This window comes from Triturus cristatus, chromosome 11, assembly GCF_964204655.1.
Source record: "Triturus cristatus chromosome 11, aTriCri1.1, whole genome shotgun sequence".
In the NCBI taxonomy this organism is placed as follows: Eukaryota; Metazoa; Chordata; class Amphibia; order Caudata; family Salamandridae; genus Triturus; species Triturus cristatus.
Window position 1 is genome coordinate 614,843,556 of NC_140594.1, and position 14,143 is coordinate 614,857,698.

At 50.0% G+C, this 14,143-nt stretch overlaps 1 protein-coding gene across 2 annotated transcripts in view; it reads left to right on the forward strand.

The window, feature by feature from the left end:
- PPP3CC (protein phosphatase 3 catalytic subunit gamma) overlaps positions 1 to 14,143 on the forward strand; it is a 653,177-nt gene that overhangs the window by 156,798 nt on the left and 482,236 nt on the right. For both annotated transcript variants that reach the window (XM_085633979.1, XM_085633980.1), the window contains exons 2-3: positions 8,074 to 8,271; positions 8,855 to 8,979. In XM_085633979.1, the coding sequence (XP_085490105.1) occupies positions 8,074 to 8,271; positions 8,855 to 8,979 (323 nt within the window). The remainder of the gene's footprint in view (positions 1 to 8,073; positions 8,272 to 8,854; positions 8,980 to 14,143) is intronic.

Sequence of the window (14,143 nt, forward strand, 5' to 3'; positions counted from 1 at the left end):
CTGGTTTCTCTGGCTCTAAAGCAGCTCTGCTGACCTGGTTTCTCTGGCTCTAAAGCAGCTCTGCTGACCTGGTTTCTCTGGCTCTAGAGCTGCTCTGCTGACCTGGTTCTTAGATAATCTCTTGCCCTAATATGGATATTAAAGACACATACATATCATTTTGGAACATAATTTTTTTTTGCGGGAGTCGCGCCCCAGCATGTATATGACGTCACACGGGACCCGCCACCGCGCAAGCATCTCCTACCGTAATGCGCATGTGTCGCGAATGCACGTGAGCAGGAGTCGCGGACTGGTCGCATACCAATCGCTCACATCATGTAATATTAAATGTATATGATGTAACTGAAAAACACGAAGCCGTCGCACACCATACGCGGATCCTTCACAACTTTTCTAAAATGGCGGCTAGAATCCGCGCACCCACCATGATGTGTACGCATTGAGTGCGCGAATTGGAATTAAAAAAAAAAAAAAATAGTATAAATATATTAAAATGAAAACAAAAAATTAATCAATATTTCAGTTTGAATGTTTTTCATTTTTTTTGCAATTTTCAGAAATTTTTTATTTAATGAATAAAATATTTATAAATAAACAGTTAAACTGTAGAAAACCAGTACAAAAAAATAGGTATTACTACTATCACACTTAAAAATTAGCATTTAAAAAAACATTTGAAATTCAGTGAAAAAAACCATAGGTTTCAGAGACGTTATAGTTAGAAATTAGCATTTAAAAAACCTTAGAAATTCCCAGAAAAAAACATAGGTTTCAGGGGTGCTATAGTTAGCTGGCTATTTTACTCATACAAAACCATAGAAATTCCTTCGTTATAGTTAGTTCTGCTAACTATAACTCGCGCGACCACAATGCACTGCTGATGATGTCACATATTGCATCATTCATGACATGGTCAGTGACATCACTGATGACATCACTGATGACATCTCAACACGTTAGTTATAGATACCTTACCTTGGAATTACCCCCAGGTGTCAGACTGGATCCGGAAAGTTTTTTCGTCAGCAGTATACTTAAGCGCGCCGGAAGGTGGCGGCGTTCGGCTCTGCGCCTGTCGCCGGCATCGTGGTTGCCGGGATTGCATCGCTGCAGCTACTTAGACACCGCCCTCACGCGCTGACGTCAGTTCTTTCTTTTTCCGTGCCAGCCAGCGCAGATCCGGGAAGAGCGGTACCTCAGTCAATTTTTGACTAACCTTTTCTCGACTTTTGTTGGCTTCTTGTTTCGAGTCTCCAACTCTGAACAGGTGCACAAGGGATGCCTGGTTTCAAGGCCTGTGGTTCCTGTAACCGATTGATGTCGGTGACAGATCTGCACCATGTGTGCCTCTTTTGCTTGGAGCGCAACCACGACCCCAAGTCGTGCTCCGTCTGCCGGTCGATGGCGCCGAAGGCTTTGCGGGAGCGGTCCCGAAGGCTGCTTGAACACCAGCAGTTGGCTCCGCGCCGTTCGAGGTCCCGGTCGAGAGGGAGGTCGAGGGACCGGTCGCAGAGCCACCACCTTTCCGGTTCGAAATCATTGGAGTCTTTGCACTCTGGGTCAGGTAAGTCGAAGCATAAGAAAGTCAAAAGAAGCATTGTCTATCTTCGACTTCTCCTTGTCGGTCAGCCGACCTGATGAGGCACGAGGGTTGTGCCCCTCCCGCGGCTCCGCGTGAGGAGCCCGACGTGTCGACTAAGTTTCCCTTCCCTTTCCGGGACCCAGAGTGACCCCCGCCCAGCTTCGTACGTTCTACGAGGCGATGCATGCCATCTTTGGGCGGACCGACCCCGCCGGCGTGTCTTCCGGCCCCGCAGACTCGGTTGGGGGGCCCTAGGTCTTCGCTGCCGGCAGCTCTGGCCCAGTGCCACAGGCCCCCCTTGGATTCAAGCCTGGATCCGGATCAGCACCGGTTGACCTCACTACGCCTCCTATGGCGCCGCTCCTCACAGAACCACTACAGCATTCCGTGCCGGTCGACTCCCAGGCCAGCATCGACCTCTGCCACCATCGACCCCGGCCACCATTCCGGCACAGAGCTGGACCAGCGTCCTCCGACACCGGATCCGGTGCCAGGTGGGGTTTTTATGCCCTTGTTCACTCCTGGGGTCTGTTTTCAACAACAATGGCACCCAGAGGATGAGGAGGAGGACTGGGAGGGTTCAGGTGACTCTGACTGACCAGTTAGACACTGAGCAGGACTGTAGAGAGGAACTGGGGGATGCCAGTGGTCTTGACATCTCTCCTGACCTTGGCATGTTGTCTCCTCCTACTGTGGCTATGGAGGAGGGAGCGTCATACGCAGTGGTGTTGCGTAGGGTGGCCGAGGCTCTCAACCGAGAGTTTCCTACGGTGGCCGTCAGGACTAACCTCCTGACTGAGGTGCTTCAACCGACTGCGAGCTCTTCGGAGCCCTTGCTGCTGTTAAATGAGGGCCTCATAGACGTCCTTTTGGACACATGCTCCAGGCACAACACTGGGGCTCACGTGGACAGGATGATTGCCCGCCGCCACCGCCTGGCTCCGGGCAACCCCACTTTCCTCTCCCAACATCCCACCCTGGAAAGCTTGGTAGTTCAACCTTCTACATCCAGGAGCGCCTTCCCTATGGCTCCACCGGAAAGGGAATCCAAGAAGCTGGACCACCTTGGCAAAAAAAATGTTCTCTTCCGCCAGCTTAGGACTGTGGTTCGTAAACACCGCATGTCTCTTGGGCCGTTATTCGCACTCATTGTGGGATACGGTGGCGCAAGTGCTGCCTCAGTGTCCGGAAGAGGCCCGGGCAGTGCTCTCCCTGGCTGTTACCGCCGGGAGGGATGCAGCGAAGTTTACGATCCGTTGTGGGCTGGACACCGCCGACTCTCAGGGCAGGACCATTTCAACGTCGGTAGCGCTTCGTCGCTACGCCTGGGTGAGGTCCACTGGCTTTTCAGGGGAATTCCAGAACACATTGATGGACATGCACTTTGATGGCCGTCGCCTTTTTGGCGACAAAGCAGACAACACCCTAGAGCACTTCAAGGACTCGCGGGCTACGGCCAAGTCCTTGGGCCTCTCCACCCGTCCGGCGCAGTCTGCTTTTTGCTCCTTTCGTTGCTACGGAAGGGGTGCCCCGCTACTTCCCACCCAGAGCCACAGGCCACAGCAAGTTACCCAACCCTTGCGCGACCGGGGATGTGGAAACAACAGGTGTGGTTCCGGGGGCCAGCGGGTGGGACAGTCCATTAACCCCCCCCCCCAACCCCCCCACCCCTCTGCAGCAGTCTCCAAACCCTCCTAGTCTGACCTTTCAGGCCCATCAAACGCTAGTGGGCAGCAGGATTCGCCATCACCTCCCCCACTGGGGCACCATCACGTTGGACAGGTGGGTTTTGCAAATAGTCTGAAGGGGCTACACCCTGCCCTTCGAGACAACCCCCTCCAGCCATGCCACCACGATACCACCGCATTTCAAAGGATCATCTGGTCCTTCTCCAGCAGGAAGTTACGGCTCTCTTGGCCAAGGGAGCCATTGAGCACGTTCCTGTCCCAGAAGTAGGTCGTAGTTGTTACTCCCACTACTTTCTGGTTCCCTATAAGGACAAGGGCCTGCGTCCTATCTTGGACCTCAGGGACTGCAATCGCTTCCTCTGGAAGGAGAAGTTCAAGATGTTGACGCTTGCTCAGGTCTTGTCTGCCCTCGACCTGCAAGACTGGATAGTAGCGTTGGACTTGCAGGACGCTTATTTTCACATCCCCATCCTGCCAGTCCACCGGCATTACCTACGGTTCACGGTAAGCCATGAGCGCTTTCAGTTTACTGTGCTCCCCTTTGGCTTTACCAGTGCCCCTCGGGTGTTCACGAAAGTGATGGCGGACGTCGCAGCTCATCTACACAGATCAGGGGTTTCAGTCTACCCCCCCCCCTATCTCGACGACTGGCTCCTTAAGGCGGGCTCGCCCCAGGCAGTCGTCTCCCACCTCCAGACTACAGCCGACCCCCTGCATTTGCTGGGGTTCTCCATCAATGTGCCAAAGTCGCACCGGATTCCCTCTCAGAAGCTCTGATTCATCGGAGCGGTTCTGGACACGACGTGGTTTCTTGTCTATTCTCCCGAACAGCGAGCCCAGGATATTTGGGCTATGATTCTGATCTTTCAGCCTCTATCTCGGGTTTCAGTCAGAATGACCCAGAGGCTGCTGGGCCTCATGGCCTCCTGCATCCTTCTGGTCGAACATGCCAGGTGGCATATGCGGGCTCTGCACTGGGACCTGAAGTTCCTGTGGGCGCAGCATCAGGGGAATCTGTCCGATTGCATCCAGATCTCGAAGGGCACTGCACAAGAACTGCATTGGTGGCTCACGAACCAGGATTGGGTCAATGGCAGACCTCTTTCTATTGTGGACGGATGCATCCCTTATAGGATGGGGCGGCCACATGGGAGAGGCGGAGATCAGCCTTCTGGAGCTCCGGGCCATTCGTCTTGCACTGAAGGCATTCCTTCCCTCTGTCTGGGGAATCGTAGTGCAGGTATTCACGGACAACACCACCACCATGTGGTACTGCAACAAACAGGGCGGGATGGGGTCGTGGACCCTATGTCAGGCGGCCCTCCGCCTCTGGACATGGCTGGAACATCAGTGCATTTCCTTGGTGGATCAACACCTGGCAGGTTCTCTGAACGCCAGGGCGGACGAACTCCGCCGCAGGTGCATGATGGGTCACGAATGGCGTCTTTACTCGGAGTTGGCGCAAGGTCTCTTTCAACAGTGGGGAGAGTCTTGGTTAGATCTATTCACCACCAAAGAACGCACAATGTCAGCAATTCTGCGCGTTGGAATTTCCAAGGCGGCACTCGCTCGGCTACGCTTTTCGTCACGAGTGGAGTTGCGGTCTATTGTATGCCTTTCCACCTATCCCACTTCTGCCCAGAGTGCTAAAGATCAGGGTCGACCGGGCCCAAGTCACTCTTGTGGCTCCGGATTGGGCACAGAGTCTGGTGTCCCGAGCTGCTCAAAATGGCCATCGATCCTCCGATCAGACTGCCTCTTCGGGAGGATCTTCTGTCGCAGCAGAAGGGGACGGTCCTACACCCGAACCTGTCCAGTCTCCACTTCCTTGCGAGGGGATTGAGCGGCAGCAGTTGACGTCTTTCGACTTGCATCCCGTACCTTCAATCGTTTATTAGACCTTATGTACCATCCAGGAACCTAGGATCAGAAGGGGAGATGCCTGCGATGGTTCCCAGAGTCAAGAAAGTGCGTATAGGTGGGAGCTCTTTTGGCTACTTGGCACAAATTGTGGAATGCTGTGCCCCTACCGGTTTGTCAAGCCCAGTTAGAATGTTTGTTTAGGAAAAAAACTTGCAACTTGGTTCTTCAGCTCAGGATGAAAAGTGGTTTAACAGCTTTAGGCCTGCGGATACCTATACCTAGCTATCGGAGGGTTGCATCTTGGAACAACAAGTTCCTCAACAACGAATCCCTAAACCACCCGGTCTGTACTACGACCGTGTCTCAACAACGATTTGTTTTTTACCATGCACTCTTTTACCACGAGTTTTCGTGATAATGGAATGCATGGTAAACCACCCCTCCAAATCTATTCCGAACCCCTCCCACTTCCTTAAAATTCACCCTGTGCCCCCCACCTTCCACCCTCTAAAAACTTAGATGAACCCCTCCCACCCCCTAAAAACTAATTTCGAAACCCCCCACTTCCTCAAAACTTACTTGAACCTCTCCTTTCCTACAAACTAACACCCAACCCTCCCTCCCCACCCTGAACCTCTCTTACCTCTCCTGTTCCTCCGACGCTCCTCGTGAGTGCCCAGCCAGAACACTAGACTGTCTAAGCCTGAACCACGCACATGCGTGATTCAGGATAAGTCTTTGTTCGTGCAAGTTGTTTGGCTTGCGTGGCGGATGTTCCTCCTCTGGGACACCTCATATGAGATAGCGATGCGCTTTAGAAATCTCATTATTATATTTTTAAATATAATTGAGCATGAAGTGATATGTCGTCTATCGACAATGGAAGCGTTAAAAATGTGGTCAGCAAAACTAATGAAAGCAATAATTGACTGAAAAATGTGTATTGGAAACCCATGGAAATTTTGGTTTATAGATTTCAGACTGCCACTGCTTAATGAGACACAGATCTGAGGTCAAGTGTGAGAGGTATGGGGATAGGTATTAGACCTGATGGACACATTGATTGAGTTGTTGTAATCTGGGGAGAGATCAGTGGGAACGGGAAGGAAGAGGAAGGAGCAGAATAGGGTTGAAACATTGGGGATGTTATGTAAGGTTAAGGAAGGTAAAAAGCACTGGGAAAAGAGGTTGGCTAGAGGATTTTTCACGTTTCATTACGGCAGCATTTGAGCTCTGGGTTTAGAGGGAAAGCGCTATACATAGGTCGATCTCAAACACAGTACGGCACTTTTGCATTAAAATGTAGTGTCAGGCATAGCGATTTGAAGCTAAATTTTAACAGCAACGTTCTTTTATTTTGTACTGAACCCCTGAGGAAGGGCTTTTTACAGCCCTAAATGCATTGGGTAACATAACTTGCAATTGAGGATGTTTTATGTTTTTTGGCGTGCCCAAAAAAAGGCTTGGATTGGCATATCCGCGGCATGAGAAGTTGTAAAAACGTAAGCAAATCACGTGTGGAAAGATCAAAGTAAATAAAATGGAATGAAATTAAATTCTTGGAGTACATGGATCAATTATTGTAGAAACTGGCAAAGAAATTGAAAAAGTTATTGGAAGAGTGTGTGACAATCACGATATCAGCTGTGCGCCTGGATTTGGGGTGAAGTTTCGCTCCACCTCTGGTGGTGATTACTTTGACGTGAAAAAGGGCAGATCATGTAATCCAGGGAGCACGCATACAGCTTTAAGTCGCAGAGATCATGTTAAAAAAGGAGTACATTGTTCAAAAAGGTGTGCTCGGCAATTTTCGACAGTATCGCATTGATTGAGTGCCATGTGTAATGGAAATCCCCGGTGTTTCTAACTGGCACTAAAAGGAGCAGTGACCGACTGCCAGCGGTATTTGGAAGACACTGAGTCTGGTAAGCAAAGCTGATGGAAAAAGTTACCGACAGCCAAGTGTTTCAAGAGGTCACAAAGATTTGTCAGTGAAGTAAATCTGTCCAATGACCGACTGCTAGCCATGTTGAAAGGGTACAAAGGGCTTGAAGTGTTTGTACCTCTTTTCAAGGGTGCAGTAGCACGCTGTGAACGGGTAAGGGACACCATAGAGGACTTGGCAAAATGGCGGGAGTGAAAGCAGATGCTGTCAAGCTGGCTTATGGGCCAGTGGCAAACTGCTAGTTGCAAGGCCTGAAATGATTGTTGATCAAAGCTAATGGTGTTGTGACTAATTACCAGGTGTTGAATTGAGGCCATGGGTTCCTGTGTGAAGAGCTACTTGACCGGTGACTGACTGGCTTGTGATATAAAATGCTATGATACTTCTGGTTAAAAAGACTAGAGGGAGCAGTCGTAGAATGCCAGGCATGATAGTACGTCCCTATGCCCAGACCTAGTTGTGAGTAGCGGCTGGACTTTTCTATCACCTTTTTTGGTATGTTGCACTTGGTTGTCTAAGCACCTTGTTTTGAGAAGGAGTTTGTTTTTCCTTGTGTGTTTGATAAGATATTCAATAAAGAGATTGCTCCATTTCTGGGCTAGTGCCATCCCATGCACTAGGTGGAAGTATTTCTCAATCAGTTGTTGGTCTTGCATATGATTACACAGTAGGTAATGTAGTTGGTTGCCTGATGAGAAGCAATAAGGATCAATTTGATAATCCTTCCTTAGGAGTTCTCTTTAGGAGGTAGGATGACTGAACAGACAAGTTATTACATTTAGAGAGAATTGATTAGGGCCATATTGCATCCATGTTTCTATAAGTACACCTTAAATGGAAAGGAATGTGTATACATTGGTAGCATGGTAGTCCTCATTAAAGGCATGTCTCTTTAGTTGTTTGGTTACCGAATGCATTTCTTGTTGCTGCCCATCACACATGTTGTGTTTTATATAAGTATGCCAATTCCTTTCTCTCTTGCCTCTCCATAGCTGTTCCGTTCCCTCCTACGTTGCGACTCCCTATGAAGGAAGTGTTCGAGGATGGCAGACCCAGGCTTGATATCTTAAAGACGCATTTTATAAAAGAGGGCCGGCTGGAGGAGGATGTTGCACTCAAGATTATTGAAGACGGGGCTGCCATTCTCAGGCATGAGAAGACAATGATTGAAGTGGAGGCACCCATTACAGGTTTGATCACCTTATTTGTTAGCACATTAATACAAATCACAATTTACTGTAAGCCATTAGGCCGAAATTAAAAAAACAAGAAAAATGTTTTTGTGATTGCTTTGTGCTGTAAAATATTTGTTCATCTGCTGTCCTGGGACCAGGAATGATGATATATGTTTATTCGCCATTCTCCTATGTTGGGTACGGTCTTTAACTGGATATAATTAGTATTGGATCAGGGTAGTAGCTGTGTTCAGATCAGTAATTGGACTCCATGTATGTGAATTGCTTCATAACTTAGGAGATGGTAGTTTTTCACTTGGCTCCTGACACTGGTGAAACTGCTTGGACGAGCCCCCTGGGGATAGAAATCCAAGTCCACTTTTCCTTTATATACTAGCATTTAAAGCTGGTACAGCTGGAAGTGCATTGCTTTGATCATTTAGCTTTAATCACTAAAGTGGTTGGCGTATGTAGTTGCGTTGTACATGATGTTTCAACTTTATCTGCACATTCATTTCAAATAAAGTTGACAGTGCTCTGCCCAGCTGGTGTTTTCTCCTTGTGTAACTCTTGCTTGTTCCATGTGCTTCATTCCCAGTATGTGGAGATATTCACGGGCAGTTCTTTGACCTGATGAAGCTATTTGAAGTCGGAGGCTCTCCGAATACCACTCGCTACCTCTTCCTGGGAGACTACGTGGACAGAGGCTACTTCAGTATAGAGGTGGGTTTCATTTAAGGCTCCATTCTTTTAATATCATAGTGCACATTGATCATTTAACATAGAAGTGCCACCTCACAGTGTTTTTCCTTGGCACTTGGAGTTGTTTTTATCATGTTCTATTTTGAGCCACCAGAGATTGGCAGTTGCTCATAACAGACTTCTCTGTTAGGGTGGGACTAAACCGGAGTGAAAAGGAAGTTAATTGGTGAGCACACTGGGACCATTCCAGATGCCACTCGAATAAATTGAGCATCCGCTCTAGAATTAGAATTGGAATCGAACAATGAAGTTTACTGGAGAGGTGTAGAGAAATTTGTGTTTAGCTTATGAAGTTTGCCAAAGGATGTTGCTGTGTCATTCTTCTTTCATCCATGTTGATTTCTAGGTACGCCCAGGAAAATATGACTGACAAATTGTGCTAGAGATTTATGCATTTTGAGATATGTCATTTGACTTATTCCCTTTTAATACTAGAATCCAAAACTCTGATGTATGTCAGTGGGACGCCAGTGCACCCTCACCTGAGGTGTGCACTGTCTCCTCTATTGTTACGAAAAATGGCAAAAAGATCATCAGGTCTATATAGAGTGTTTATAACCCGTTTTGATGAAAAAAAATACCTTTAACACAGTCTTAGCTCTGTTACAAATAGCAAACAGCTTGTCAATGGAAAGAAGATGCATGTAACCTACTCTTCTCAATCCAAGCGAGAATAACTGATTTTCACTTATTTTACTTTTAAAATAATGCTGTTACATTCAGGGAATAAACCAACATTTAAGAATATGGCTGATGCAGTCTTAATAATTCCTTTTTTGGGAAGAAAAGGTAATAAAAGAGAAGGGATCTAGATAGGCTTCGCATATTTTCTTTAAAGGAGCAAGCAGTGAAATATGCAACAAAACTGTGTGAACATCATAGGCAAGGCAGAAATAACAAGGCTTTTGCTGATGTGTGCTTTTGAATGGAAAAACTGACTTGGCTATGCTATTTTATTTTCCCTAAAAGCAGGCTTTCTCCAGTGGCCATCCAGATTTAAATTTGCCACGTTTTAGGATGTCTGAGATATTATAGCTCAGAATCAGAAATGGCAAGCTAAGTGTTTCGCATTTTTCTGATCCCTGTCTTTGCTAGTTTTTTTTTTAAAACTCTTTGCACTTTATCACTGCTAAACCAGTCTGTGTCAGACTTTGTTCCCAACCACTCAGGCGCAGTGCTAAGCACCAGATCAGAAGTACTACCATAGTGACTTAAGGAAGGTGTATGATTCCCCTAAATCATTCCCATGGTATTGTAAATTCCCATTAGTGGCAGTTCGTCTTGGAAAGCTGGGTTGTCCCACCCCGCACATATTCAGTCATTTATTATCAAAATCTGCTTTGCTCCATAATACACGTGCAGGTCCACAATACCCATCGCTCTGTAGTAGGTTGACCATCTACATTTGCCAAGTGTTCTGTGTGGGGACGGCCACCCAGAGAAAGGAGCGGAACCAAACTACAAGGTCTTTAAACCGCTGGAGTGGAATTATCAAGGGGAATTTTTGCAGAATGTAGAGAAAGCATTGTACGATCATCATTTTAAAATGAGCTACTCTACCTAGGATGTGGAGAGGGAGCTTTCCCATTTTATGAGATGTCTCCTCATCTTAGCTTTCAGAGAGGAGAGGTTCAGTCTCCGATCCAAGGCAGTATGTATTCCAATATGTTTTCCAATGTTTTGGAAACGTGAAAGTAGTATTGTAAAACTGTTCTACCAGTCCACAGTCCCAGGGTCTTCCTTAAGTAGCTTGAGAAGGGATTTGTCCCATATGACTGTAAGTCCAGATGCCTCCCGGTAAAGCTTCAAGATTTGGATGAGACCGGGTCCTGACGTTTGGGAATGGAACCTGAAAAGCAGAACGGCATCAGCATAGACTGCTGTCTTCCCCTTTATGCCCTCTTCCCACTGTAGACCCCACACTTGCGCATCACAGCTGATCCAGCTTGCTGAAGTCTGTATCGCCTGGGCAAAGAGGAGCTTGCCTAGTTCCTCTTATGATAGGAAACTGGTTCAAACAACTCTATTTACTTGTACTTGCACAGAGGACATTAAATAGAGAATATTGCCTTGGCGGGGGACTTTATCATATTGCGAAGCGTGTGTCTTACTTGATGCTGTGTGTGTGTGGGGACAGGGGGGGGTCCGGGGTCGGCGACATGCGTAATGGGCAGGTGCCGCAGTAGCGTCTTGCGGGCGGGGTAGTCACCTGCGACTTGTTGGTGGGGTTGAGTTGGGGATCCATTGGTGGGAGGTCGGAGATCCATGGTTGGGGTCTTGCGATGCTATCTACCGCGACAGATACTTCAGTGGTTTTGAGGTATGGGGTGGGGGGTTGGGGGGGGGGGGGGTTGGCACTGTTGTTGGGGTTATGGTGTTTGTTAGACCGCGCACGCCTGTGGGAGCTGCCAGTGGAGGGTGGCATTAAGCTGCTCCTGAAGGGGGCTCAGTGGCCTCCATTGACCGATCATGGCTGATACACATACTAGGGTGGATGGGAGACCGGCGGTACTCCGGGTTCTGAGTTGGAACGTCCGCGGCCTGCTCGATAAGATTAAACGGGGGGCGGTTCTGCAGTATGCCAAGCGGGCGTCGGCAGAGGTCTTGTTTTTGCAAGAAACGCATCTCCTAGGTACTAAGGCTCCCTGCCTTCAAAGATATGGGTACCTGCAGGTCTTTCACGCTGGGTTCACTAGGGGTTCCCGAGGGGTGGCCATTCTCATTCATAAACGGGTCCGATATTCACATACACGCTTGTGGGCGGATACGCACGGGCGGTATGTTTTTGTGCAAGGCAAGATTGGGGCGGAAGTAGTGATCCTCGGCAGCGTGTATGCCCCACCCCCCTTTTCATGGACCCTAGCCGAACAGATCATGAGTGTGGGCAGAGATGCCGTTGGCGGCAGGCATAGTGGGCGGCGATTGGAATGACGTTATGATGGTGTCGCGGGACTGCTGTCCGGGGAGTGGTGTGCGAGGCGATTATCGCCCAACCAAGCTACGGGCGCTTGCTGAGGGCCTCAATTGGGTGGATGCATGGCGGCGGCTTAATGGGAATGCGCGGGCATATACCTATCTTTCTGCCGTTCATGGCTCGTTCTCTCGGTTGGACTACATTTTCCTCTCGGGTGCCGCGGCGACACGGGGGATGGAGGCGGATATCCTCCCCCGTGGTTTGTCGGATCATTCCCCTGTGTCGCTTCGTCTGTGGCTGGGGGGGGTCAGTGGGCAGTTTCGCTGGCGCCTTTCGGGCTGGCATCTTCGGCAGGACGACTACTGCGCCCGCATGACGGAGGCTCTGGATCTTTACTGGGCCCGAAACGTGGGCTCGGTGTCGGGAGTTGATATCCTATGGGAAGCTTGGAAACCTACGCTGCGGGGAGTTGACATCTCATATAGTGCGGCGGCCCGCCGAGCGCGTGAAGCGGGATTGGTTCAGGCGGAGCGGGAGATTCGGCAGCTCGAGAGCAGTAGCCAGGGGGAATCCGGTGGGGCCACGCGGTGTCAGTTGCAATATGCCCAGCAAACATATGCCTCGCTCCTGCTGGACGAGGCGAGGCAGGCGTGGTTAGCTACGAGAAGTCGGGTGTGTCAGTGGGGAGACAAATCGGGGACCATGCTTTACAGGCTGTGTCAGGGGCAGCATCATGCACAGACCCTCCCGGGGATCACAGATAGAGAGGGCCGGGTGCTGACTGACCCTGGCGCCTTAGCGGACAGCTTTGCGGCATACTATGCGGAGATGTATGAACAGCGGGAGACCATAACCGGGGTGCTTGTGGATCGGTTCCTTGATGATCTCCCCCCTAGAGCCCTTTCAGATGAGACGCGCGCAGACTTGGACCGCCCGCTCACGGTGGATGAGTTGGGGACAGCGCTGGGGAGTTTGTCCGTCGGGAAGGCCCCGGGCCTGAATGGGTTCCCGAGTGAGTTCTTCAGCAAATACTTTCTGCAACTGGGGCCCCATTATCATGCGGTGGTGGAAGATGCTTGTGAGCGGGGGGTTTTGCCGGCCGATTGGCGCCACGCGGAGATTGTCGTATTCCACAAGCCGGGCCGTCCTCCTGAACAACATGCCTCCTATCGGCCGATTTCCCTTCTGAATGTGGAGGCGAAGATTCTGGCCAAGGCCCTGGCCAACCGGCTCTTGCCTTATGTTTCTACTCTGGTCCACCCGGACCAAGCCGGGTTTATGCCCCATAGGGCAACGCGCCATAACATCCGGCGTGCACATGTGGCGATAGCTGCGGTCCGGCGGCGTGAGGCTCGGGCGGCTCTCCTGTTGGCCGACATAGATAGAGCTTTTGACTCTCTTAGTTGGCGCTATCTCTTTGCCTTGCTGCAACGGCTGAATCTGGGGCCGCGCTTCTTATCCTATTTAACACTTTTGTATACCGATTTTACAGCCTCGGTTCGGGTGGCGGGGGCGGCCTCGGCGCGATTCCTGGTGAACCGGGGGACGCGACAGGGTTGCCCCCTGTCGCCATACCTATTTGCCCTGGCCATGGAGCCGCTGGCCGCGTGGGTTCGTATGGACGCGCAATACACAGGGTTTGAGTGGGAGCATGGCCTGTCGGATCGCATTGCCCTATATGCCGACGACGTGTTGTTCTTCCTGTCGGATCTCAATAGAACCGGACCGCGGCTGCTTCGCATGATGCAGGTCTTTGGGGAGACGTCCGGGCTATACATGAACCCGAGGAAATCCACCCTGTGTGTGCTGGGCGGTCGTGACGTGCAGGGGGAGTGGACGACGTCTCTGCGGATTGCGGCCGGAGGGCTGCAATATCTGGGGGTCTTTTTGACAGACATGCAGACGATCGCTTGGGAGCGCAATGTGGTGCCGGTGTGGGAGAAAGTATGTTGTGATGTTAAGCTCTGGGTGCGTATGCCTCTCACCATTTGTGGCTGTTCTGCCATCTTTAAGATGGTGGCGCTGCCTCGACTTCTCTACCAGCTCCAAAACCACCCTTATGAGATTCCTCTCAGTTGGTTTCGGAGGGTCAATGCGGTGCTCAGTCACTTTCTGTGGGAGGGGGGCTTGGCCAGGGTGTCGCTGAAGATTTGCTTTTTGTCCGTGTACGATGGGGGACAGGCTACCTCCGATATCTTATCCTATTATTGC